At 34.0% G+C, this 26,170-nt stretch overlaps 1 protein-coding gene across 1 annotated transcript in view; it reads left to right on the forward strand.

The window, feature by feature from the left end:
* CSMD1 (CUB and Sushi multiple domains 1) overlaps positions 1-26,170 on the forward strand; it is a 1,107,925-nt gene that overhangs the window by 1,075,675 nt on the left and 6,080 nt on the right. Inside the window, exons 58-69 of the mRNA XM_017739215.1 lie at positions 876-1,052; positions 2,027-2,206; positions 3,474-3,647; positions 4,597-4,770; positions 7,200-7,273; positions 10,278-10,389; positions 11,488-11,667; positions 13,287-13,331; positions 17,525-17,686; positions 18,715-18,827; positions 19,574-19,661; positions 25,946-26,078. Of these exons, the coding sequence (XP_017594704.1) occupies positions 876-1,052; positions 2,027-2,206; positions 3,474-3,647; positions 4,597-4,770; positions 7,200-7,273; positions 10,278-10,389; positions 11,488-11,667; positions 13,287-13,331; positions 17,525-17,686; positions 18,715-18,827; positions 19,574-19,661; positions 25,946-26,078 (1,612 nt within the window). The remainder of the gene's footprint in view (positions 1-875; positions 1,053-2,026; positions 2,207-3,473; positions 3,648-4,596; positions 4,771-7,199; positions 7,274-10,277; positions 10,390-11,487; positions 11,668-13,286; positions 13,332-17,524; positions 17,687-18,714; positions 18,828-19,573; positions 19,662-25,945; positions 26,079-26,170) is intronic.

Here is a 26,170-nt window from a genome sequence, read left to right on the forward strand (position 1 = left end):
GGCAAATTGTGTTTGTTTTAATCATAAAATTTAAAACTGTTATATTTTAATTACAAGATTATAACTGTTATGCTGGGGGACATCCAGCAGGTGCACATGCAGCAGGTCCAAATCTTTCTTCTGCTGGGGGGCTCAGAGCTGGATGCAATATTCTAGGTGGGGGTCTCAAAAGAGCAACGTTGTTAGAAAAGTTTTTAGGAAAATTCAAAACAAAACCCCAAATTCTTTTGATGATCAGTTATTCCACTGGGGAAAAAAAAAAACCCCTCACTGCTAAACCTTCCAAAAAACCCCAACATGTAATCAAAGCAATCAAAGTAAGCCACTGTCAAATCTCAGACATACGAAGCTGAAACATAATTATTGCCTTAAAGGATTGATATAGATGCCCAAAAAATATGGAGGCCAGTACAGAATGTCTGTTCTTTTCTTGATTCAAAAAATAAATAAACAAGAAGATCATAATTTACTATTTATACATTTTTACAATTGAAAAAGGAGATACCAGAAGACAGGAAGAGAATAGAAAAATGTGCCAAAAGGCAAAACAGAGGTACAGATCTGTCAGAAAGTCCTGAATGAGCTTTATTTGCTCCAGTGACTATATTGGGTGGAGTAGAACAAAAAGGACAAACTATCTGAATCAGCAATTGAGAAAAAAAGGAAATAAAACAAATGCAAGTAATAATATTACAAAGAGAAATAAAATGTTAATTCAAGAATACACCTATTAAATATTTTCTTAGTAAAACTTGCTATAAGTGTTTTAAAAGATGAGCTATTAACCTAGTTGTTCTTTTCCTTTTTTTTCATCCCAGTTTGTCACCTATCATTGAAATACTGATTGTTTTTTTTTTTTAATCTCTTCTTTTCAGCTGTATCTTGTGGAAACCCTGGCACGCCAGCCAATGGTATGATAATATACACTGATGGAATATTATTCTCCAGCTCAGTCATTTATGCCTGCTGGGAAGGTTACAAAACTTCAGGGCTAACTACTAGACATTGTACTGCTAATGGGACATGGACTGGCACTGCTCCAGACTGCACAGGTCAGAAAGAAATTTTCTTCCCCTAAAGCTTTAACATAGTAAGTTATCCAGCCTTCCTACTGACAATGATTGTTTTGATAGATCAAATAACACATTTTTCCACATTCACCTCGCTTGTAATACATGAATATTTTTATATATCTAAAGGTACATGCCCTTAAAATACATGCTAGATGCTTCCAGAGCTGTCTTCTTAAGATGGCTACATAGGTAACATTATTGTATTTGTCTACTTCAGAAATGTCAACTTGGTTATATAGCTATTTTTTAGCATAATGTTATATTTAGGTGCTCCTTTGGAGTTTCCTTTAGCACTTTTTTTCCTTTTTTTTCCTTGTGGCTTATGCTCAGAGGAGGAAGTTCTGGTAGTTCAAAATCAAATTTTGTATAATTGTATACATTACTGTGCCAGTTTTTATTGTAAGCCAAATGAGTCAGAACTGATCAATCACCACTCTGCTAAGGACCAAGAATCAAAGAGCAGCAAGACTGGGCTATTCCAACAGGGAAGGTGGGCAGGGACCAGAGGAGTGCTACAAGGCAAGCATTGGCCTCACTGACAAGGCCAGACTCACAGTACATCAGTACAGTCACACACACACACAAAAAAGGGAAATAAATATAAAAAAGGGGAAAAAAGGCGGCATTTTATAACTCTGCTTGAATTGCATTGCACCATCAACTTTAGGCTTAATGTGACAAAGATCTCAGTATGACGGAAGAAAAAGTTCTGTCAAAACTACCACCAGCTTAACAGTCTGCAGTAGCTGTAGAGCATGACAGCTGAGGCTACTGTGTTAAAGGAAAACAATATTTGGTCCATGCTATTGAAATGCCTCAGAAAGATAACTTTACTTGATAGAAACACACCTTTTCTTGTATTTTACACTAGAAAAAAGGACACTAGGTATGCATGGTTCTATGTTTTGTTACGTTTTTATTTTAAAAAATTCCTTTTTTCTTTTCCTCACTAGTGATTAACTGTGGAGATCCAGGTGCATTAGCAAATGGCATTCAGTTTGGAAATGATTTTACATTTAATAAGACAGTCAGCTATCAGTGCAATCCAGGATATCTGATGGAACCTGCAAGTTCATCTACCATGCGTTGTGTAAAAGACAGCACTTGGAACCAGAGTAAACCCATTTGCAAAGGTGAGCTTTTGAATTTACAAATAAACCAATAATGGTTTACAAGTACTGGTTTTGACATGTATGTGATAGTCACTAACCAGTGTCTTTATTTATAAAAAAAACTTTCAAAATGTTCTCTGGAACAATTAATGTTCCAAATGCAACTAAAATATTTAGGTAAGTATTTGTGTAGAATTTGTATTTATTTTGCACAAATGCTGTTGCATAATAGCAGTTAAAATACTGACATTTTTGACTAAAGTAGAACAAAATCACTCTGCAATGAAGACTGTCAGAGTGCTCAGCTTAAAAAATTATGAATGAAGTACCCATATTCCTCTTTGGGCCCATTTCTCTTGCATTAGATGGACAAAATTCTGTAACAGGATTCTGCAAAGCGAGCTTTCTGTCAAAGATTCCCTTGTTGCAGTAGTGTAGCCATCATAAGCAGCCAAAAATATGCTTCACAAATAGCTAATTACAAGTGCTAGCAGGAAGGTCATAGTGGAGATGAGGCTGAAAGACAAATAAGGCAGCCTGGTGAAAATTGTTAACACTACTTCAGCAGCCCATGGAGTACATTTAACAGCCTAGGGCATCTTGTGCTTATAAAGAACCTAGGCTGCCAACTCACCTAGCACCACTTCACTGTGATGTCTAAGTCTAGTCTACTAATTAAATTTTGGCATACGTATTCAACTGACTGCATTTCTGTCATGAAAATTACTGGCTGAGTGATTCTATGGTTGTGCTCTTTGTTAAAAGAAATTATATGGAAATGTAAACTTGGACATTCCAAATTTCATCATTTTGGGCACTCTGGTGGAAAACACCAGAATAATTTCTTAGCCCCTAACTACCAATAAAGTAAATTACTATTGTGTGTGGAAAGCCTTAGAAAATGAGCAGGTGAATGAGTGAAGTCATATTAAATAGTGCTGCAAAATTAGTTTAAAAGAAAATGCAAATATTTAGAAATTTAGAATGATAAAAACTTACTTACTGAAAGAGATAATGTTCACTGAAAACCTTTACCTAACTCAGTAACCTCTTGCCAAAAATAATCAGGAATGCCTAGCACTCTGGGACTTCCTGAACCCAAAGTCTTTATTTTTGTATTTAAATTAGTTTTCTGTCTGTTACAGGCTGCTTTGTCAAAACATGTATGCTTTGTTGGAACAATAGCCTGAAATAACTTTTTTTAGATTCAAATGTATGAGTGTATATTATATTGCATATTCCTAAACCCTATAAATTCTTGAAATTTTACTTTCCTTTTCTGACACAGCTATTACCTGTGGCCCACCTCCAACAGTACTGTATGGGAAAGTAGAAGGATCTGATTATCACTGGGGTGCTAGTGTGAGTTACAGCTGTGCAGAAGGCTATCAGCTGTCTAACACAGCTATTCTCTCCTGCGAAGGGCGAGGAGTTTGGCGCGGAGACATCCCACAATGTTTGCGTAAGTTTTCAGGGTGCAGTTGTGTTGGGCTTCACCAAAGCTACAATCAGTTGTCTTGGGCTACAGTCACAGAATCACAATTTTTAAAGGACTCAGCTACATCAGGTAATATACGAATTGCTGCAGGATTCTCCCTCCGTGTACCAAAAAGCTTACCTTATGAAATTTGAGTGGCTGTGCCTATTGAAGGTCACGGTCTTCTTCCTTTCCCCAAAAGTCACCTCCATCTCTTGTTATTTAATTGGACCCCTCAGCATTTGCCTTACTGGTAATCCTTTGGATGTTCTGAATTTGACTTCGGTGAGCATGACTGAAATTTTCCCTTACACTTTTCCCTTTCTTTTCTTCCCTATTTCCATTTCCATTAACAGGTGAAAACAAGGATGCTAACCCTTAAGCTCATAGCTCATAGCCTTTCTAAGCAATTTTTTCTCTCTGAAGGCGAGTACATCCCCTCATATCTTGCTTGTATTTGTTTTTCAGCATTTTCTAAGTCTGTCAATTCAACTGTTTGAGTGCTTGAAATCTTGTCAGGACCCTAGTAAACATTTTTGCTTTTATCTAATTAAGGAAGAAAATTCCAGCCTACTCATCTGAGGGTGTCAGATGTGAAAAATTGTTTTATTTTTAAGCATTGCAATATAGCATTGTCTACTTCGGGATTATTTTGTCATCCAAATCTAATCAACATTTAAGTGTCTCAATTAAAAGGTCTGTTTTTCAGGTTAAGTTGTATGCTTACAATAGCTATAACAATGACAAATTAAAATTAATTTTAAATTGCTGTCAAGAATTGAGCAGAGCTACAATCCTACACAGATAAATGAACATAGCATTTACACTCATATTCAGTATGCCTGCCTTGTGCATAAAACAATGTAGAATAGCTCAGATTAAAGCACGTGCAGCTTTTAATACCTTTTTTTTTCTTTTCATTTTTATGTATCAGCTGTGTTTTGTGGGGATCCTGGTACTCCAGCAGAAGGACGCCTCAATGGAAAAAGTTTCACCTATAGATCTGAAGTTAGCTTTCAGTGCAGACCTCCCTTTATTCTGATAGGCTCTTCAAGAAGATTCTGTCAAGCAGATGGTACTTGGAGTGGAATTCAGCCAACATGCATTGGTAATAACTACCACTAATGCATTTTATACTGAGAATATTCTTGATAAACTATTACACTATCATAAATCTAGCAATTAGCTATCCAAATATAGAAAATGTCTGTGTAATATAAGAGAACGAGTTAAATAAGGTTGTATGTTGAATATAAAAACTTTAGGATAAACACAATCACATATGAAGTAATTTGTAAATTTACATGATTGCTTGTCTGCTAGAAATGCAGAATGTCAATATGTGCAAGTGCACAAATTTGTTCAATCTATTTTTAGAATCTCTTGGATAGGCAGAAGACTGTGGCAGATTAAAGACCAGATTTTGTCACTGGAGAGTTAAAGGCATTTTTCAGAATCAATGCTAAATCAAAGTGTTTTGGACTTTGTGAACATGGTTTGTACATCTCTGATCTTTTGAAATTCTGATGAGCCCCCAAATACTCTCAGTTTCTCATTGACTGTTGTGCAGCTGGTAGGCTTTTAGCATGTTACATCAATCAGCTTGAGAGAAATGCTGGGCACCTTTAACTCCCACTGACATCAGAATTCAATTCCACTTGGTGCGACTTGCTAGGGAAAATGATTTGATTTTTATAATAAAAAAAATCTCTTTGATACTTGTAAACAAAAATATTCAGATGTAGATTGTAGGCCATTTATATATTTTGTTGTGGCTGAGATACTGGTTGTGTGAAAGAGGCAGGCACTCTAGGAAAAGGTTGTAATCATGATTATTGAAAGCAGTCTCTATTTTTAAATGAAGACATAACAGTCAACAGAATTCTTTTATATGAATTAAAAATTCTGTCTGTGGTTTTTGCAAACTGGACAACCATCTTACACCTATATTTGTCTACAGAGGCAAGAAGGCTTAAAAAAGCTAAATTTCAGGTCTGCTGCGAAGAATCAAATTTGAAAATGTAATAATGACATTTCTGTTTATATTTTATATAATATAATATAGAAGCACAGGGAAAGTAGTGCATCAAAGATAGAAGTTTTTCTTTTACATCATAGTTTTTATGTTATTGTTAAAGGAAAATATAAGATCTAACATATTTACAGATATAATTTCTAAGCAATTTGAAAGTTAAGAGCAGTGAACAATACCTAGAACTACACCTAAAAATACCATATAGTGCAAGCTTTTCTATTTCTGGATATCAATGATTTCCTTAGAATACTTTGAGAAGTCTTGCTTTGGGTTCTTCAGATGAGACCTATTTTAAAAAATCAATTCAGCTATATGTGTCTATTATTAGAAATAGCATTGCAGTTGTTGATAATTTTTAAAAAGTTCTTGAGCCGTTCAAGCAGCACAATGTTGGGAGCATGTTTGCTTTTTGTTCTTACACATTAGGTCAACATCCACCTAACTTATGAAGCCTTTGGTAAATATCAGTCCAGTTGAATTTTTATGCTCTACTGATCGTCAATATTGAAAATGGGAGTTGGCCAAGAATGAAATGAAATATCACATTATTGTAAATGATAAGTTCAATTTTTGCTCTACAGAAAACTAAAAATTGTTACAGATGAAGTATAGTCACAAGATGTGTTCTTCATAATTCAGTGACAGCACAAAGCAGACTCAGTTGCCGAGAGGGACTCACATACTACAGAAAAATCCACTGGATCAAGTTCTGTGCTGTCTAAGTGGTGGATATGACTGGGCAACCCCAAAGCCACCACCAGAATATGGGCATTACTGAGAGAAAACATAGTTTCAGGCTGCTTTGAATTACTCTCATGAAACTGAGTATCAATTAGTTTTACTCTGTTTGTATGGGCTTTTTCATGGAGGGAATTTCATTCTCCAGCAACAACTGAGGTAGTACCCCATTAGAAATTTGTTTTCTTGGTGGCATAGAGAAAAATCTATACAAAAATAAAAGGTATATTACTTGCTATAAGAAAGCAGGCTGGTTATGGGTTTAGGTTTTGTGGTTTGTGGATGGGTTTTTTCATTTGAGGGGTATGGGTTGGGTTTGTTTTTTTTTTTATTTCGGGTGGTTTTTTTAGAAATGCTTAATCATTAAGCTGTGCATTTGAAATTAAGAAAAAATAAAGATTTCTAAAGATTTCTCTATATATTCGAACTGCATCGAGAATAGTGAATTATACTATGGATTCAAAGAGATTTAAAAGGATAAGATTGCTAAAAATTAATGCAATTCTAACTGTAAAGTCTGCACTACCAGAAATACCTGCAAAAATATTTTAAAATAATGACAATGTACTGAAACAAATTACTATTATATACTTGGTAATTCAGTTGGAAATACAAGTGCAATATATAGAAAAACACACATTCCATTAAAAATTGAATTGTTGTCATCACTAGATATTGATGAAATTATTTAATCTTTGCAAACAGTTTTAGAGTATTCTTTCCATACCATAATAATATGTGTTGTGTTTCACATTTTGCATTAGATCCAGCTCACAATACATGTACAGACCCAGGTACTCCCCATTTTGGAATACAAAATAGTTCCAGAGGTTATGAGGTAATTTTTTAATTATTATTTATTATCTTTCTAAAATGAAAATTCATTTAATAATTACATAAGAAATTTAATGAGAAATGTTATCTGTAGTTTTAAACATCTGATACAAACCTTTAGAAATTTCCACCCTGCTTTTAATAAAAACTCATTCTTCATTCCAAGCTTTTTTAAAAACATTCAGCTTAAAGAAAGAACTTCTAACCCTGCAATATATCATGTGTTCAATCCTTTAGGAGACATCAGTAGGGAGGGCTGTTTATAAATTGATTACTTAATATGATATGACATGATATAATTACCTTGCTTCATGATCATAATTCTTTCATACATTGATGAATAGTCAGAAAATACCTAACTACCAAAGACCTGCGTGATCCAAAGGCCATGTAGTCCTTGGCAAAAAAGCCAGCAAGTGGCTTAAATGAATTAGAAATTCATGTTATATTTTATTCAGTCAGAGAAGATAAAATTATTCTGTGTTGTGTCCAGGTTCTCTGTGATGAATGTCCTTTCTATAATTTCCAAATTCCTCACAGGTTGTTAGTTTAATGAGTGACAGGCAGAAAAGTGACTGAGGAAATAAATGTAGATGCAACAATGACCAATCCACAGTCATTATATAGATTGATAAACTTCGTGTGGATAGATTTTTCAGGTATAAATATATGTGACTGGAATTTAAAATAAGTTCTGTTTGTGTTTCCTGCCTATTTCTGAACCTAGGGCAGTGTGCCCATTGCGACCAAGTTAGTAGAACTGTTTTCAAAAAAGTCCTTTCTTTAAGTTCCTCTGGTTATTGGTACCCTCCCTCTCCTGCAATTTTTCTGTATTTTGTTGCTGTGTCTGTCAGCTCTTTCCTTCACTTTATGCTCCTGCCTGGCTCACAGATACCAAGGCACTTCTCCCTGGGCCATATCTTGTGGCCTTACCCAAGGTGGTTCTGCTTCTAGTAATAGCTGTAGCTGCCTTTCTGATATCTCATCTTGATCCTGTACCTGTCACCCTTTTCTCTTCAAAGGCAACTCTAATCTTTGCACCTAATTTTGTTGGGGGTTTCTTTTCTCTTTTCTCCCCATTTTATCTGCCTCACAAATTGTCTTTAAGAACAGAATTGTACTGGCCAGTTAAGTGTTCTACTGTCGTTCATGTTTATGCAGACTGATCTTCTCTTCCTATTCACCCCTAGAGGCCATAGTAAGTCTTCATCTGTTCTGCATACTGCTTTCTCCAGTATGTGCTTTCACTCTCAGAACGCTATCTGGTACCACAACACGGAGACTTCTCTCTAATGGCGACGGAACTAGATTGTTTTGGGGTTTTTTCATATCTTATAACTGGGCTTCCTGTTTTTATGACATAGCCAAGCTTCTATAAAACACTTTCTAGGAGTCTTTCCTCATTATAGAAGTGTGATGACAGGCAGCAGATCTTTGAAGGGTTTCCCCCTGTCTACCAGCATCCTGTCTTGCCCCATTCATTCTGTGCCTTTTGTGCTTCACTACGCAGTGACTTATGAATGCCCACAATGTTTTTCATCCAAGTATTATACAAAGAATGTGCTACTTTTGTTTTAACTTTCACCAGTACAACTCTTTAACTACCTTGAACCTATGTTACTTTTTGCTTGGTCTTTTGAAGCACTGAGAAAAGATTTGCATCTCATTATTACTGACAGATATAAGAATTGGCACAAGTAAAATGACTTAGACTCAAGACTAGCCACACTCCCTACTAAAGACATGCTATGTGTCCTTGGCAGGACAGAGAGAACAATATGTTTAAAAAATAGTTAGAAAGATGTGAGTCTACAAAGCCATAAAATAGGACCTTTAAAAAACACCAGTGATTTTCCCAAGCTACTTCCAAGAGAAATGGTTTAGCATTTGCTAAACATCTGTCATGATAAGCAAGTTTTATATAATTGAGTGTATAGATAACAGGTAGCGAGTTTTGAATATACTAATTTGTAATTTCCATTGAAGTCCTTATGTGACATTTGCAGTGCAGAACTATCTGCCTTTCTATAACTGCAAGCTCTTACTAATACACATTGATCACTACTCATTCGCAACTTACACAATTTGTCTGTGTGATATGTTGCTTTATTCAATTAATATAATTTCCAATAATGTCAATTTTGTCTTATTTATTTATTTATTTATTTTTTATTGCCAAGATTTTTTATCCAAAACAAAAGCAATTATCTGATCAGCCCCGTATCATTAAACATCTTGGCCTGGAGTTACATTCTGGTTACTTTTGTCAATACCATCAATAAGTTCATTTTACTAGAACTCTCTACACAATCTCTTTCTCATCTCTTAAGAAAATTCTTTTTCACCTGCAATTTTGTATGTAGTTTTCATGCTTATCTATTCCCACTGGAAATCTAAAGAGCATTTCAGTTATTTCAGCTTTTCTTCTGCGGAAGACCATATCATAGCTGACCATAGGAAGGCTTTCCATGACTTCACACTGCTAGGTGAACATCTCAAATTAAAATTCAAACAAATGCAGTGTAAGAAGTCGTCACCTGGAGTTTTCTCTAGTGAATTTATTTGTAGATGAAACAGCTCTTCATAATTTTTTCTTTTCCCTCTAAAAAAACCCCATTTTTAGTCAAATCACACAGTGAAAAACCTTTGAAATGCTTTATGGTCAAGTTCTATCAAAATATATGCAGGGATGTACAGGAAAAAGAGGCATCTCAGGCATTTAGTTTGCTTCTGTCACGCTGACAAACTAATCAGCTGAAATGTACGAATAACATTCTTTTTCATGTGAACAGCCTTGTCAATATTTTTCGACATATTGCTCTTAAATAAGGTTATGAAAGAATCAATTACTCAACCATTTCATCACATTAAAAAAAATAGTTTAACTCTAGAAACTGTAAAAAGCAGATATTTTTATTTTTGAAAAAATCCATATTAACTTATCACTGTCTCGATATCTGACTACACGTGACGGATACTTCTGTCTAACATTCTGGTTTGATCCTTAGGTTGGAAGCACAGTCTATTTCAGATGCAGAAAAGGCTACCATATTCAGGGATCTACCACCCGTTCTTGTCTTGCTAACTTAACTTGGAGTGGCATACAATCTGAATGCATTCGTAAGTCTGGTTTCTATTCTAACGACTTAGAGCACTGGGCAAATTTAAGAGTTACAAACTGATACATGTGGGAATTCATAATAAATTCTTTGCTACAAAGATGGGAAGCTTTATTTAAAACATATTTTTAAATGGGGCTTTTTGTTGTTTCCTATTTGAAGACTAAAGGTGTATTTGGGATATTAATTTGAAGGAAGATTTTTCAGATTTTTTTTAATGAAGTTCACAATAATTCTATTAGTTTTACTCAAAAAAATCTGTCCTTGTTAACCTACTGCAGTAGCTACTTTAATTAAGCTAGGATTTTTTTGTGTGTGTGTATTGGATTAATAAAGAATGGAAAGTGACCTGAAATATGCATGGGACTATTTAGTTGCCTAGTATTTTGTGAATCATAAACTAGAACTCAGCAAAATCCATCTTTTCTAGGCTATGCATGGTTATGCAAATCATTAGTATACTTATAGCTCTGTGTGAGTTGAAGGACATCAAATAACTATTGTGTTATAATATACTGACCTAAACTAGAAGTAATTCATTACAATGACCTTAGATTCTTATCCTGTTCTAAATTATCTTTGGGTCGTTATAAATGAACACCATGTGGCACAGAGGAAGAAGCATACTGAGTAACCACATATGTTATAGTCAATGTTCTATGACAAAACATTCATGTGGAACCTTTATTTCAATTGAAATGCATTTATTTATCACAGTAACCACTCTAATTTTCAGAACACAGAGTGGAAGTGATGCTTGAAGCTGTGACAGTAAAATAAGTCACAGGACCAATCATTGCACCGTGTACAATGGCATGTGCTTCCCCTCATTTTAGCTGTTTTCTGATTGCTATCATGATTCCATTATGGTGTATTCTTGAAAAATATTTCCATCCCACAGTAACATAACTGTACACTCTGAGTGTTACTCTTACAAGTAATAGCTACTTGACATTGCTAAAAGCTATCCAGAGTTGTCATGCATTTATTTTTGCTAAAAGCTATCCAGAGTTGTCATGCATTTATTTCAAATTGCCTACTCTAATCCTATGGGAACTGCTTACCACCATGACTTCTAACTGTAAAAATCCCTTTGCAGCTCATGCTTGCCGGCAGCCAGAGACACCAGCACACGTAGATGTGAAAGCAATAGATCTTCCTACTTTAGGGTATACTTTGGTGTATACCTGTCAGCCAGGATTTTTTCTTGCTGGTGGATCAGAGCATCGGACATGTAAACCAGATATGAAATGGACAGGAAAATCACCTATTTGTAAAAGTAAGTCATTATTCAAGTGATTTGTTGGATCCTACTTGGTTTGAATTAATTTTCTTGGACATTTTTATTTTCTTTAATAGGATTAATTTTTTGCACTTACTATTTAATGACACCCATGACACAACAGCTTTTACTCTATGAAAGAAACAGTGAAGAAATCAAAGTGAGCATAACATCTAGAAATCATGGAGGAAGACAAGGGGCTAAGTGTGTGTAAATGCACAGGCACACATACATATGTTTACTCCTAACAACAGCCAAAAAAGCCTAAACAATATAAAGTACTACATTTATCTTTATGTCACAGTTTTAAATAGTATTGCAATGCATTCAGTGCTTAATGTATGATTTTCTATAAGAACAAAAAGAGTTATTTAATATCTTAGCTTTTAGATTCATGCAGGTATGCTTTTAGTCTAAGGAAATCTTATAAAATAAAAACGAACAATAAAGTAAGAAAAAAAATCTTTGCACTAGATTCCACCTTTATATCAATGTAACTTACATATAATTTTCTAGGGTAGATCTAATTATATAGATATGAGGTCTGAATTTGCATTTCACATGCGAGTAAACAAGGCTATTAGTTCTCAACTCAGAAAAATAAAATTATATTTAGAATATGAATAGAAGGAAAATAGTCAGATGCCATGGGAAAGCTGTTTGCAGTATGATTTTTAATTCTAATATATCAAAGTACGCTGAATAGTTTTGATGTTTGAGAAATATTTATTTTTCTTTAATGTAAGGGCAGACTTCTTTGATTCAGCACTGTCATATGAGCTACATATCAGAATTTATCTTTATTCTGTGTCCCTAAAGGATGATTTTTCATAGATACTGTATAATTAATTATTTTTGGGGGGGTTTTTGTTTTATTTATTGAAGATAAAATACAGTACAGAGTTCTATAAGAAAAGCATTTTTGAAATTGTATTACAGTCTTTAGATGTAATTCTCATTGAGTGTCCTACATTTTTTGTACTTTCTTGATCAGTCTAATTTATGAATTTCTGCTCCTAAAGACCAAATCTTCCAATGGGACACTATCCTTTCTAAAGTGCCAAATTATGAGTCCAGAACTTGATCTGGATCAATGGACATAGCTTTGCTGAATGTACCAGAAATATAGCAAACTACACCCTTGTAATTCACAAATTGTGATCTTTTCCCATGATATCTGATCCTGTTATATGAATCAAGCTATCTGGCTCTTGCTGATTTGTGTCATAAATGCATCAGTCTTTCTTAACACAATTTTTACTATATTTAATATACTATTATTCATAATTAGATATAATATTTGTCCCCTCTATAAGGCTCTCTTTTATAGCACTGGGACTGATATAAAAATTTTAGCCCTAAATGTATGAGATACTTAGCTAGCCCGACAACTTTCCACAGTAAATATGTTGTTTACCTAAATTATTTTCTGATATTTTTGTGCAAGTTTAAACATGTACTCAAGACAAGTTATTTATGTTTTAAAAATGGCTCTATTGGATAAGAGATTATTCCATCCAACAGGTATTGTTTTAACATTCTATTAAAAAAAAAAAAACATACAAAAACTACACAAATATGTTCATGAAAATGATAATTTGTCTTTTTACTTGTAGGTAAAGGAGTGAGAGAAGTTAATGAAACAATAACTAAAACTCCAGGTTTGTATACAAGAAGAGCTTTAGATCTAAATAAATTAAATTGATTTACACCCAAGGTTGTTATGGATAATAAAACTATTTCCAATATCTTAGTGAAGTATTTGTTACTAATTTCCAAGGAATATAAACGTTGAGGTCTTTCATAATAACAAGTGATGTGTGAATCCTATTCTATGCATTTCTTTCACAAACAACTTTTAAAAAAAATCTGTAGTGAGTGCCAATTTTTTGAATTGCACAAAATCCCTTCTCAAACAAACAAAAGAAGCGTACATACAGAAGCCTCAGATTTGATGTAGTTTTATATCAGAGAGATTGCTATAATGGAGAGCCTTATAATGAGTGTATACTATAATTGCCGGGATTAGGTTCAGTCAAAGTTCTGCCCTTAGCATTGCAGATGTTGTAAGTATAAAAAACCCACCCCAAAAACAGTTTTGGAAATATTCTTGGCCATCATTTCACAGAAACTCTCCATGTACTCTAAGATAGGGTTTCCAGTACAGTGTGGACTGCCTGCAGGTAGCAAGGCAGGCAAATATTACTGCTACTTTTCTATGCCACCTCATGAACATGTATGCAGTTAGCCTATTCCTCCTGCCAGTGGCAAAATAGACAAATGCATCTAAGAAATCCTTATTCAGAAAATGAAAGTCCTAATTCTTTTTTATTGATTTATTTAACAATGAGAAGAGTTGTCACCAAATAAATGAGCTTGCAATTCTGTATTTTGATTTTTAGTAATGCTGCAGGGAAAATAAGATTAATGGTTCACACTCATGGCAATTCACAGAAGGACTCTGTAGATTAGATGGGATAAAAAGGTATTTCTGCTAATAATTAACCTTCCTGGAGAGTTTATTAGTGAGAGTGTCAGGTGAATCCATAAATGAGTTCTTCTGAAGTACATTACTTCAACAGACTCACAATAAAGCAGGATATAGTGTTCATTCATTATAATGAATATACAGTCTTCATTTATTGGAGGCTTCACCTCACCAAATACTTAAGGTATGCATTAATCTGCTACCACACAGGTTTTGAAGTTTCAATGCCAAATTATATTGTAGATCTAGGCTCCAAATATATTCACTATGCAGTGTCAGTATCAATTCACACAATATCATGTCCCTTATAACTAGTTTAGATAAATACTACCTAAAAGCTATTAAAAAATATTAAATGCTGTGATTGAAAGTGCCAATAATAGTAAACAGAAAAGTGAAACTGTAACAACTGACAGTAATTAGGGAGAAAAAGTTTTAAGTGGTTTTCAAAAAACAACTCTGCACTATTATTACGTGTTTTAAAATTGTTAATTCTCTTCAGTATAGAAGATTATATATTTTTGAAATACTTTCTTTACATTGTTAACTTGAATTTTGATACAATTTGATATGCCGCTATCTGTATTTTATTAATTAAGCTAATATTGGTAAACTACAGTTTCTGTAACAGAATAGATTAATGTTCTGATTTTTCGCCTTTAGAGAACTGAATGCAAGTTATATTTATTGTGTTTTTTTTTTTTGCCAGAGTTAATGTCTTCATAAGCAATAGTAAACATTTTTACATGATTGAGTATAAGTTGCAACTAAATCCTTCTTAAAATATCCATGTGAGAATTAAGAACTATATTACTATATTTGGTTTCCATGGTTCTCACTGCTTTGCATAGTCTTCACAAAAATAGTTAGGAAGCTGTTTTAATGAGTAGCCATTTGTATCTGTAGATACAAAAATGCTGCTAGCAAGGATTTTCTTGCTATTTTCTAAGTCCGTGAGAGACTTTTTCTCTCTCACAGAAGAGGTAGCAGAGTTATGTAAACAATGAAATACCTGCAGCCTTAAAAAGTCTTGTTTATAGTACAGTAGAAAAATATTTTGACAATGGATGTTTTAGGATTTTAGTCAATCACTCCAAGGGGTGGCTGATCCTTTGTCCAATTAGACTATGAAGAAAAAAGTCTATAAAAGAGTTTGTAAAAATTAAATAAATCAATCTTGCTGCACAATTCCTGCCTGCTGGATCTTCTCTCCTCCTCCCTACAGCTGCAGGACACGGTAATGTACCTTAGGGCAATTTTTTTCTTTTAGTATTTTCCCAATTTTCATGTTCTGAGAACAATCAGTGCAGTATTGGAATACTAATAGCCAGTTCATTTTTCTCATTTTGCCTTTGCCCACAGTGGGTGGAAAAGGCAGAGACCTTGTAAGTGTTCAGCACAATTGTCTCAGAACCTCTCCAAAGCAGCCTCCCTGGGGACTGCAGCACTTGCGTTTTAACATTTAAAAAAACCCATGACTGGGGAAGCAGTAATAAAGTTTTTTCCCCTACTGATTCTGTTCATCTGCAGCAAGTGCAAATTCTGTAAATACTGAGTCAGTGGTACTATTTTGCAAAGCTTAACAGCTCTTATTGATAGAGTGGTTAGACAAACTAAGTACTGAAGATGCTGAATGTGGTGAAAGTGTGGAGTCCTTTATAAAAGTCTTGCATAGTACCTCTCTGGTTCATACCACTAATACTAGATGTTCACGTTCATGAGAACATTTCAGACACACAATTTTGATTAAAAACATAGACAAATAAAAATAATTGTAATATTTATTTTCCTAAATACCAAGTTTCAAATTTAGCTATGCCACTATTGTAGCAAAAAATGAGAAATGCATAGGAAAAAGAGTCTGAAAGACCCTTTGCAGAATCCATGTATTTGCATAAATTATAAAAATTCTAAGGACTGTGACATACCAACTGAAATGTAATGCTTCAGATTTTTGGTAGTAAGTTGAGGTAACCTTGTGTAAAGCCCCACTGACTTTTACTTTGGAAATGGAACACTTCAGGCTATTCAAAGGTGTTACACTCAGCCATTTAATAGGTCTCTGCTCATTTGGAATCCAGTGATAGAACCAATAACATACTAATGATGTTTTCAAATCATTCTACACTGAGCTTGAACATTTGCTTGTGAATTCTGCACAACTTGAAGGCAAAAGACATGGAAGAAGCTATTTATCTTTTAGTCAACAGCTAATCAGTCCTCTGATTTTCAGAGGTATTGCATGTCAGGTATTATTTCCCTGTGTTTCTTTTTGATTCATTTTTGCAATAAGTGATTAGGTAGAGGGGGAAGTATCCATGGAATTTATTTAAAATGGATACAGAGAATACCTGCACTGATAAGTTTTCTTCAGTAAAGATGGCTGCCTTTATATGTGCTCAGTTTGACAAAATGCAAAAAAATCCAATTATTTAATTTAAGATCTTAATTAGAAGAATGCAAAACTTCTAATGTCAATCTTTAGCTATTGAAAAAGTATCATTTGTAGTGGTCATGGATAGTAAGGGTGAATTTTAATACTTGCTAGGCCTTTCATTTTGTTAAGGCATGAAGTGATTGGTTAAACAATTTAAAATACAGCATTTAACAGCTACATAATTTATTTTTTCTGTGTAGAGGAAAGATACCAATAACGTCAAATAAATAATCCAAATACATGTACTTCCAATAATTCATGCTTCATTTTGTAGGATTTATACTTCAGATACTTCAAACTGCAGTCACTGAGAAATGGACCTTTATTTTAAATTTTAAAAAAGCTTCATTCTTTGACAACTTCACTGTTCATAGTGCAATAATATTGTATGGAAAACAGCTTTGAAGTCTAAAAAATTACTGATATTACTGTACCAGAAATTCAATCAATTCAGTTGAATATTCAGTTGATACTCAATTGAAAATCACACACAGTGCTGCTTCATGAAATTCATGAAACAAACAAAAAAAAGGGATAGCCTAAGACAGTGTTATCTTCCATTAATCTTTGGTTTCAGAATATTATTGTCCTTTCTTTTCCTCATACCTTAAAGGTACAGGGTTTAGGGGAAGAGTCTATTATTTTTCATAGTCTTGAGGACATTCACTGAATCACAAAAGCTATAAAGTATGAGGTTATTTGAGAACATATTCTGCGATGGACAGGTGTAGTATATTATAGGCAATTGTGTGGAAAGGCCATTAGATATGTTGTCTTTATTGTTGTTAAAATTTTTATTATAATACCTCCTTAGAACCGTGGATTGGTTGTCTAAAAAGAAATTAAGACCATAAGTATGGCTAGAAAGATTGTTACTTCATTGTAGTTTACTTCTTCCTCTGTTTCTTTCTTTCCCCCACTTTATTTAGTTCCTTCAGATGTATTTTTTATAAATTCACTGTGGAAAGGGTTTTATGAATATTTAGGAAAAAGACAGCCTGCTACTCTCACTGTTGATTGGTTCAATACTACAAGCAGCAAAGTGAATGCCACATTCATCGAGACATCCAACATGCAACTCAAACTATCAGGTAGGTTCAGAATTTGGTGTTAAAGAAGCCGTTCTTATTTTTTTTTTTTTAATCTGTTCAGTTTTGATGCATTTTCATCCAAATGGAAAATGAAACAAAAACTTTATATTTTCACTAAAAATAATTTTATTTTGCAAAAGGAAAAGTTTTTACATAATGGTCTGCACAGGCTTGTCTCACTTCATATGCAGTCACCCATCTATTTAAGCTATTATATTTCAAATAGATATTGAGGAAGGGTTTATTCATCTCAGGCTGTTGGATAGCATTGGTGTTTTGAACTCACAGGAAATACTGAAGCAGCAGACAAAGTCTATATAGGCATATTAAGAATTGTATCATTGAATTAATCAACAGTGATTAATATCTACCTTTAAACAATGTGGTATTAATAATGGTGTAGCATAAAACAGGCACAGATAATTAAATAACTTTGTAAATTATGCATACCTTACAAGCAACATCATGCATTCCTTTCTGCAAATCTAACTGTGAAGTTCCGATTTAGCCTCTCATCACATATATTGAAAAGAACATTATCAGCTATCACTATCTTTTAAGGTCAAGAGTTTAGAGAGAATTGCAGTAGTTGGTTGCCAAACAGGAATTTTCTTTCACTGCACTACTGATATCTACTGTAGCAATATACTGTTGTGATGACAGTAAAATCCATTTTTTTCCAAGTCAAGGAAATTCCAGGTAAGGACTTCTATCTGTATTCAGAATTACTGAAATACTGTATGAAGAGACAACTACTCATGCCCTGTTATTTATAAAATTGAACAGTACAAACCTATCTTTGCATGCTCTTATCAAATAGGATGAGTCAAAGGATGAGTTAAATAAGATAAATCCATTACAGTACTTTAAATCTTGAGGTTTTCCATGTTATGAAATTCTGTTATTACAGAACGTTTTCTTCAAACTCTTTTAGTTCTAAAGAAATATACTTAGATTTGAAGGGATACTTGAACAAACTGGTTGAAAATTTGTTTAAAAGGCATATCTTGCCTCCTTTATTTTAATAGGTGTTTACAAGAAGGAAGAAGCCCATTTGCTCTTGAAAGCTTTTCAAATTAAAGGACCTAGTGACATTTTTGTAAGCAAGTTTGAAAACGACAACTGGGCACTAGATGGTTATGTAAGTACCCAGCTTGCCATGGATAAAGATTGCTGAGATTAAGTTCTGAAGTAATTTGTGATTATCTATGTAACTGTGTCCATGTTTTTGTATTACAAATATGTAATCCAGCACTCTGAATGTCACCGTAGAGATTGGATTACCTTTTTCTTTCAAAAATATGTATACAAACTTCTATCTGCTGTACTTTGATTAGAATTTTTAGTTTATGAAAGAGAAGGGGGAATGAATCAGCATATTTTTGCCTTCCTTCCTTAGGTGGGAGTGAGAATTTTACCTTTAGAAATATTGTGCCTTTTTGGTTTGGTAAACAGTTTACTGTAACAAAAGTACACCTAACCTTGAAATAAAACAGTGTTGTTTTACTTTTTGGATTTCTTCTTTCTACCTCATGATACTTTCTGTGGAAAATAATTTTAAATCTGACAATTCAGCAGGCTTGTATATCTGCATACTCATTCAATTATGATTACGTCATTTCAAGAATTTCAAAACCCAGCAATATACATTAGGTATTTCAAAATCATTCCGGGTGTTATTTTGAAACTCAGTTTAATACTGTTGCAAATAAATAAATTATTTAAAATAATAAATGTTGGATAAGCATAGAAAATTCACTAATATTTTAAAGGCTAAAAGTGAAAATCTGGGCTCCATATTATCTATTCTAAGTCAGAAAAAAAAATTGCTAAACACTGTTATTTATTCATTTCAGAAATCTTTTTCTCTGTTTCAACATATTCTAGGTATCCTCAGGGCTTGAAAGAGGAGTTTTTACCTATCAAGGAGATATACATGGAAAAGACTTTGGAAAATTTATGCTCCAAAGACAAGGTACATGCTTTCATAGATCTTTAATATGTATCATCTTTTGGGGTCTTGCAAGGATGAACTCAACAAATTACTCAGCTATCTAGCTGAAGTAGGCACGTTTATTTCACACTACACCTATTACAAAGCATAACCAAATATGCTTATTTGAAATATACAGCTCAAATCCTAATTTAACTCTGCTTAACGTGTTGCTATCACGTTTTCTAGTATAGCGACCTAATAAGTACAGGATGCTCTTAAAGAGAATGCCCTTCCAAGCAATTGCTTTTCATTTTGAAAGTACCAGGGATGTCATGCAATGCAAACACATTTCCTGCTTAAATGTATAAATTGTGGTCAGAGTCATATAAGACATTAAAAGGCCAGAATCAACCCTAATTTTGACAGTGTCATTTGGAGAATGCCTGTTGATGGTGGATGTTTTCAGAATATATGTGTATTTCGACAGAATTTTACTTCACTGTCAAAAATATGAAATGAGTGTCTGAGGTATGTATTACAGCTATGGGCTCAAGTGCTCTAGCAGGTGGTGTAAAACTAGTTATTTTACTCATAAAATAGTTTTATCATAAAAACTAACAAAGCATTTACTCATATTTTGGCAAATACCAAGTGTAGGCACCTGCATTTCCTGATCCTGAAACTACTGCAAAGTGGTCAAAGCATGGTATATATATACATAAAAGTACTGGTCTAGGAAGAGGAGACAGCCTAGCCATTATCTCTATGGCAGACTGTATGTACATTTTATAAATTGCCTTGGTTCCATTAGCTTCTCTGGTGCTGTAACCAGTGCTCTTTAGAGTTCTGTCAAATCTTTGCTCTATTAACTACTGTAATAGCAGTTACGCTGTGGATTTGCTCATCTTGGCCATCTCTCAAATTGCTAAGCATATTTAGTGACAAGTGGCAGAAACCCAGCTCTTCAGAGCCCCAGCCTAAGAACTGCCAATTATTGAAGCTGAATACAAGTTCAGTCTTCGGAGTAAACTCTTGTGTGGGACAGGTTATTTGTCTGCCTCTACTTTCATGTAATCTTTACTACTGTAATATCTAAGCTGCTTTTGCTTTCTGATTTTAGCTATCACACTGTAAAAGTAGAGCATCGACATTTGTTCAAACATCTGTCTGTTAAGCAGCTTTTGGTGTCTTGAAACAGTAAGAATGTGGTTTGTTGTTTTTGTTTGGGGTGTCTGTGTGTATTTGCATTTGCTATTTTCTTAAGCAAGGTCAAAAAATATATCCATGGTTTGCCAGCTACCTAAAATAAAAGTTTGATTCTATGTGAAATTGATAACTCATGGGGGTAAATGAAAAGCAGAAAGTTAAACAGAGTTTTCCAGTGGATGTATTCTACAGTAGTGGAAAACATTGTCCATGTCACCCTTTAGAGCTGTAATATAAGAGCTGTTTCTATATTTCCAAGGCTAGTAAGGAGCTGGAGTGTCCAAATTACACCTGCATTTCTGAACTGAAGGCTTCTCATCTTCAGCTTTGACATCTTGGTAGAGAGCTCGCTGCAAATGCAGATACCCTCTCTTTTACAGGATTGCTAAATAGACACTGATTGTCTATAAATTGCTTATTCTCTGATGAAGAATCAACATCTAAAAGGAAACAGCAAATTTCCCTCTAGTACAGGTCATAATATTATATTCAAGGGTAACTTGCTTTGTTTTTTAAATCTATTCTGTTCATGAATATTCTGCTGAGACAATGATCTCATATATCCTCTCTCTGAAGACTTTAAATATTTCTGGGTTTTAAGTAAGTTAAATTATTTGTTGCCTTTACAGTAAGCCAAAAGTATATATAAACTGGTGCATACATAAAGCAATATGAAATTCTTCACCTGCAAGCATACTTCAAAGACAGCATTTGTGGAGGACTACTTGGTTAAGTGGGAAAGACCAATGTATTAGGTGAATAATTTTCTGTAACACAATGCTAGAAAAAGACTGGTCTCAGTGTGTATCACAGGATATTCTGAGCTGGAAGGGACCCACAAGGATAATCAAGTATAACTCTTAAGTGAATGACTCATATGGCGATCAAACCCACAATGTTTGCAATATTAGAACTGTGCTCAAACTGAGTATACTCAGTCTGTTAGGTTATAGCAACTTGGTCTCTTAAGGCTGCAAGTCTATGGCTTGGTTCAGTTTCTGCAACTGCTGAGTGCCTATGCCTCAACACTAAACTTCTAGAAGATGTTTATTCTAAAATCTTGTTCATCCCAGTCTGGACACTTCTTTTAAAATTGTATGAAAAGGTGACTTTGTGAGAAGAGAAACCTTCTTCACAAAATTATTATTTTCCCATATTTATTTTCTCTGGAGAAATACAATTACTAAACTCTCTTTCCTTTTTTTTTCCTCAAAGTACTTTTTTGACTTGTCTAGATTGACATAACATATATTAACAAAAAAACGAAATATGCATAATTAATTTGCATCTGTGTTATATTAGATCAATGGCTGTGGAATACACATTCATTACTTGAAATTAATCAACTCTTAAAAGTGTTGAATATCATGAGACGTGAATTTTAAATTTCACTCTATGAATCATCCTCTCCAGATCGTTTCACACAACTTCCATCATTCATGAGGAAACCCAACATCTAAACAGGGTACTGAAAGCTCCAGAGTACAGAGCTATTGTGTGTTAGCTAAAGCACAAACAGATAGCTAGAGTAATGAGCTGTGAAACTATATGGTAACACACGTCTACACCTAATGAGGCACCTATCCAAAGAGCCTTTGCTATGCAGCAGGTTCAGTCAGGTGAAGAAGTTCCAGCCTATGTTGTTCCTTGGAAGCTGCTGATTTGCTTTCTGTGTGGGTATTTTTTTCTCTTAAATCCTTGACCTGCTAACCATCCTTGTCTCAGAAATTACTCTTAGGTGTGTAATTCTACTTTTCTTAATCTTGCATGGGTTTTGCTGTCACACTTCTCTGACTTGAGCAGCATTTCTCTTAGTAAAACTGAGTCATGCTGTACTGATGCCAGTCAACTGAAACCCCGAGCTAGGAGTCAAAGGAGAAATGCATATGATAGATCCAAACAATGATAAGAAAATGTTCTTAATCACAGAATTATGGAATGGCTCGGGTCAGAGGGGCAGGGTTGCCACCATGAGATCAGGTTTCACAGTATTTTCTTTAAAAAAGTATTATTTTCTATTAGGTATAAATGGCAGTACTTATCAATCATCTCAAAAATAGAAGTACACAGCTTTTACATTAATGAATTCACTGTGAGTGTTATCAAAATTTGAATTCACCTGACTGCTGCTGTTTTAGGAGGCTAAAGCCCTTTTTTTATGAGAAATGTTAAAAGAAAACCAAAACCATTTATAATCTTACTGAATATCCCTCTATTAAATAACATTTCCCAGTGACAAAGTATGGTTGTTTTAATGAAAAGTAAACCAAATTATCTTTTGCATACCTTTTGTGTGTGTGTGTGTGTGTGTGTGTGTGTATTTAGGTATTTCCACTTTTCTGTTTACCTTAATTTGGGCCATACAATATGCCTTCCCATTTCTTATCATGATATTGCTGTCAGAAGAATGACAAAGTTCACCTCAGGATAATCACAAACAGCTCTGAAAATTATTATAAGTAGACCAGACCAAGTTGAAGTCTCATACATGACTAAAATTCAGGTTATGCAAAACTACCGTGAAGTTTCTTTTCCTAACAAAAAGTATATGCAGTGTACAGTCTGAAGCTGGTCAACACTTCTCTAGTTAAAGGTTGTAAACTTCAGTCAAAAATGTCAAGTTTTGTTACCTTAAGTGTGGTACTTCAAAAACTGTAGAGATACAGAATATATGATTACTTCCACTAGGATTTTTGAGTAAAGTATTAAATGTGAATCAGTTATCTAACATAGATAACTTAAAATAAATTCTTTAAGTGTAAATTTGTGCCTGCTTTTAAATGTTGAGTTACACAACATTTTTTTAAATTAACTAAATGTACCAAAAATTTCAGACCAAGAATTTTTTATTATGAATTTTATAATTTTTCTGCTACTTGTACATTAAAATGTATCTATCCTATGTGGCATGATAATAGCTTTGAGATAATAGCTTTGAGATATAAGTTAAGACTTCATTGATCACATATATTTCTGTTTTGAAATTTATATAAGAGTTTGAATAATAATTCCAGATTTTTGTTGCTGTAAGTTGACTTCAATGAATTTGATCATTACTGTATTTTTTATTAATTACTCCAAATAATTGGAAAAACAGCATGTGATTGTGGTGGTAAAGGATGAAGAAAGTGATAACTGCATGTGTTTGTTTTGTTTTTTTTTTAAGTCTGTCACTTCTTCTAACCAATAAAAAACATTCAAATTAATATTTCTGAAACTTTTATTAACTGTTGGAGCTACCTTAGTTTGTCTGTCTTTAATTTAGATAGGTTGGAGAATGTCCAGTACATGTACAATACAGTACAAATACATAAATTTATGCCAAGGTTATTTCCACAGTTTGAATTTTGGGACAAATACTGGATTACTAAATCCCAAAGATTTTTATAAAATTGTTGTATTCTAAAACAGTTCAATGTTAAGATATTCCAGAGTAGTGTGACAAAGCTCATAATGTGATCCCAACTGCCACAATAATGTTTATTAATTTGAAAATGTTTTCCTTCATCAGTTCTGCAGAGAAATATGTAGAGAAGTCTAAAAGGTGACAGAAGATTAAGACAGTGAAAAAGATAGTAGTACAATATTTTGTCATATTTTAAACAATCAAATGTGGTAATACTGAAATTCCTAGGGAGGTTGACTTCATTTTAAAGGCCACTGAGTTAATTCCTAAAACTTAATACATTTTTTAAAGTTAAATGCAAAATGTGTTATAATATTAACAGTTGAAATATCTAAGGTTTAAAGATATCTCACAGGACAAAAATTTATCTCATTTGTCTTTTGCATTGAGCTTAAACTGCAAAAATCATACAATCTGGAATGTTTTGGATTGGAAGGGTCCTTAAAGATCATCTAGTTCCAAGCCCCCTGCCATGGGCAGGGATGCTAGTCACTAGATCAGGTTGCCAGTGCCCCATCCAATCAGGCCTTGAACATTTCCTGGGATCAGAGGAGAATTGTTGCTTTTTTCTCTGTTTTTTTCTTTTCTCAGTTTTCGAACATAGTTGGATGTTTTAGTAGACTGGTGAAATTAGCATAGTGGCCATGTCTCTGCTATATAATTGGTTTGCAGTAGAGTCCTAAAAAGACTGATCGATGCTGTTGCTATCAATGAGGGAGTTGTGATGTTTGCAACACTGTACTGGTGGTTTGGAGCATTTCTTAGAGGCAAACAGAAGTGTCTCCTGTTCTTCTCCACTCTCAAAAGCAGTAATATCCCAGAGTAGCAAACACAGTTATCTGTCCAAGTCCCACCCTCTCTGTACATTCCTTCTGTCCTAGTCTTTCTTCCTTGAATAAGATCTATATTGCTTTCTAAAGAGCTGTGAGTTCTAACCAGCAACACGGCATTGGGTCTCAAAAAACATGTTTTTCTATAAAATTTTCTGTATTTTTCATCATAAAACTGTCTTTCATCCTTCACAATTTGAATTGCCAAGGTGGTTAACTATTAAAGCAATTTAGCAATGTGTCTTTTTATACTGATGAAAAAACGTGTTCTGCAAAATGCCTTACAGTCCAGGTTATCTGCCTGTGCACAACAGGAGCCCGGCGAGGCCATGCCACAGGCCACTGCGTTTGCATTGTGTGCACTCAGTTCTACCCTAGTGCAAACACAGCTGCCAGAGGGACATGAATACAGGTGCAGACTTGGGGGGGCTACTGAGCTGAGCAGGACCACTGTGTTTTATTGCAGTCACCTCAGTTTTCCCTTCCTTGTTCATGTTTATTGTGGGCTTGCATTGCTTGTTGTTTCCAAACTGAATATTAAGACTGCTGGAATACAGTACGTTTGCAGGATTCATTTGTTTTTCAGAAGTTATATGGCTTAACCTTTTTAAATTGACTCATGACCAAAATTATTTTACTTGCTGAGTAGTATTTTCAAATCATTTTTATATTTATTGATATATCATGAAGTGGTATTAATATTTATATTGTGATGCTGCATGCTGTTTATTTCAAGTTTTTAAATAGAATTATTTCATCAAGACACCATCTTCTTTAACTCTTGAATAAAAGGAACACCATTAAATAGATAACATGGGAATTTTATTTCTCCCCATAGATAATGTGGAAATTGTATTTCTGCCCCTTTTGTTTCATTTCAGGTCCTTTAAGTGCAGACACAGACCTTTCAAATCACTATTATGGTACAAACAGCAGTTCGGTTGCAGCTGCCATCCTGGTACCATTCTTTGCTCTAATATTATCAGGGTTTGCATTTTACCTCTACAAACACAGGTATTGTAAATTTTATTTATTCAATAACTTAATAAGCTTTTTGGTTTGATTTCGATAGGTAGCTAGAGAACACAATGCTAAAAGCTTTTAAG

This window comes from Corvus brachyrhynchos, unplaced genomic scaffold (assembly GCF_000691975.1).
Source record: "Corvus brachyrhynchos isolate BGI_N302 unplaced genomic scaffold, ASM69197v1 scaffold136, whole genome shotgun sequence".
Lineage (NCBI taxonomy): Eukaryota > Metazoa > Chordata > Aves > Passeriformes > Corvidae > Corvus > Corvus brachyrhynchos.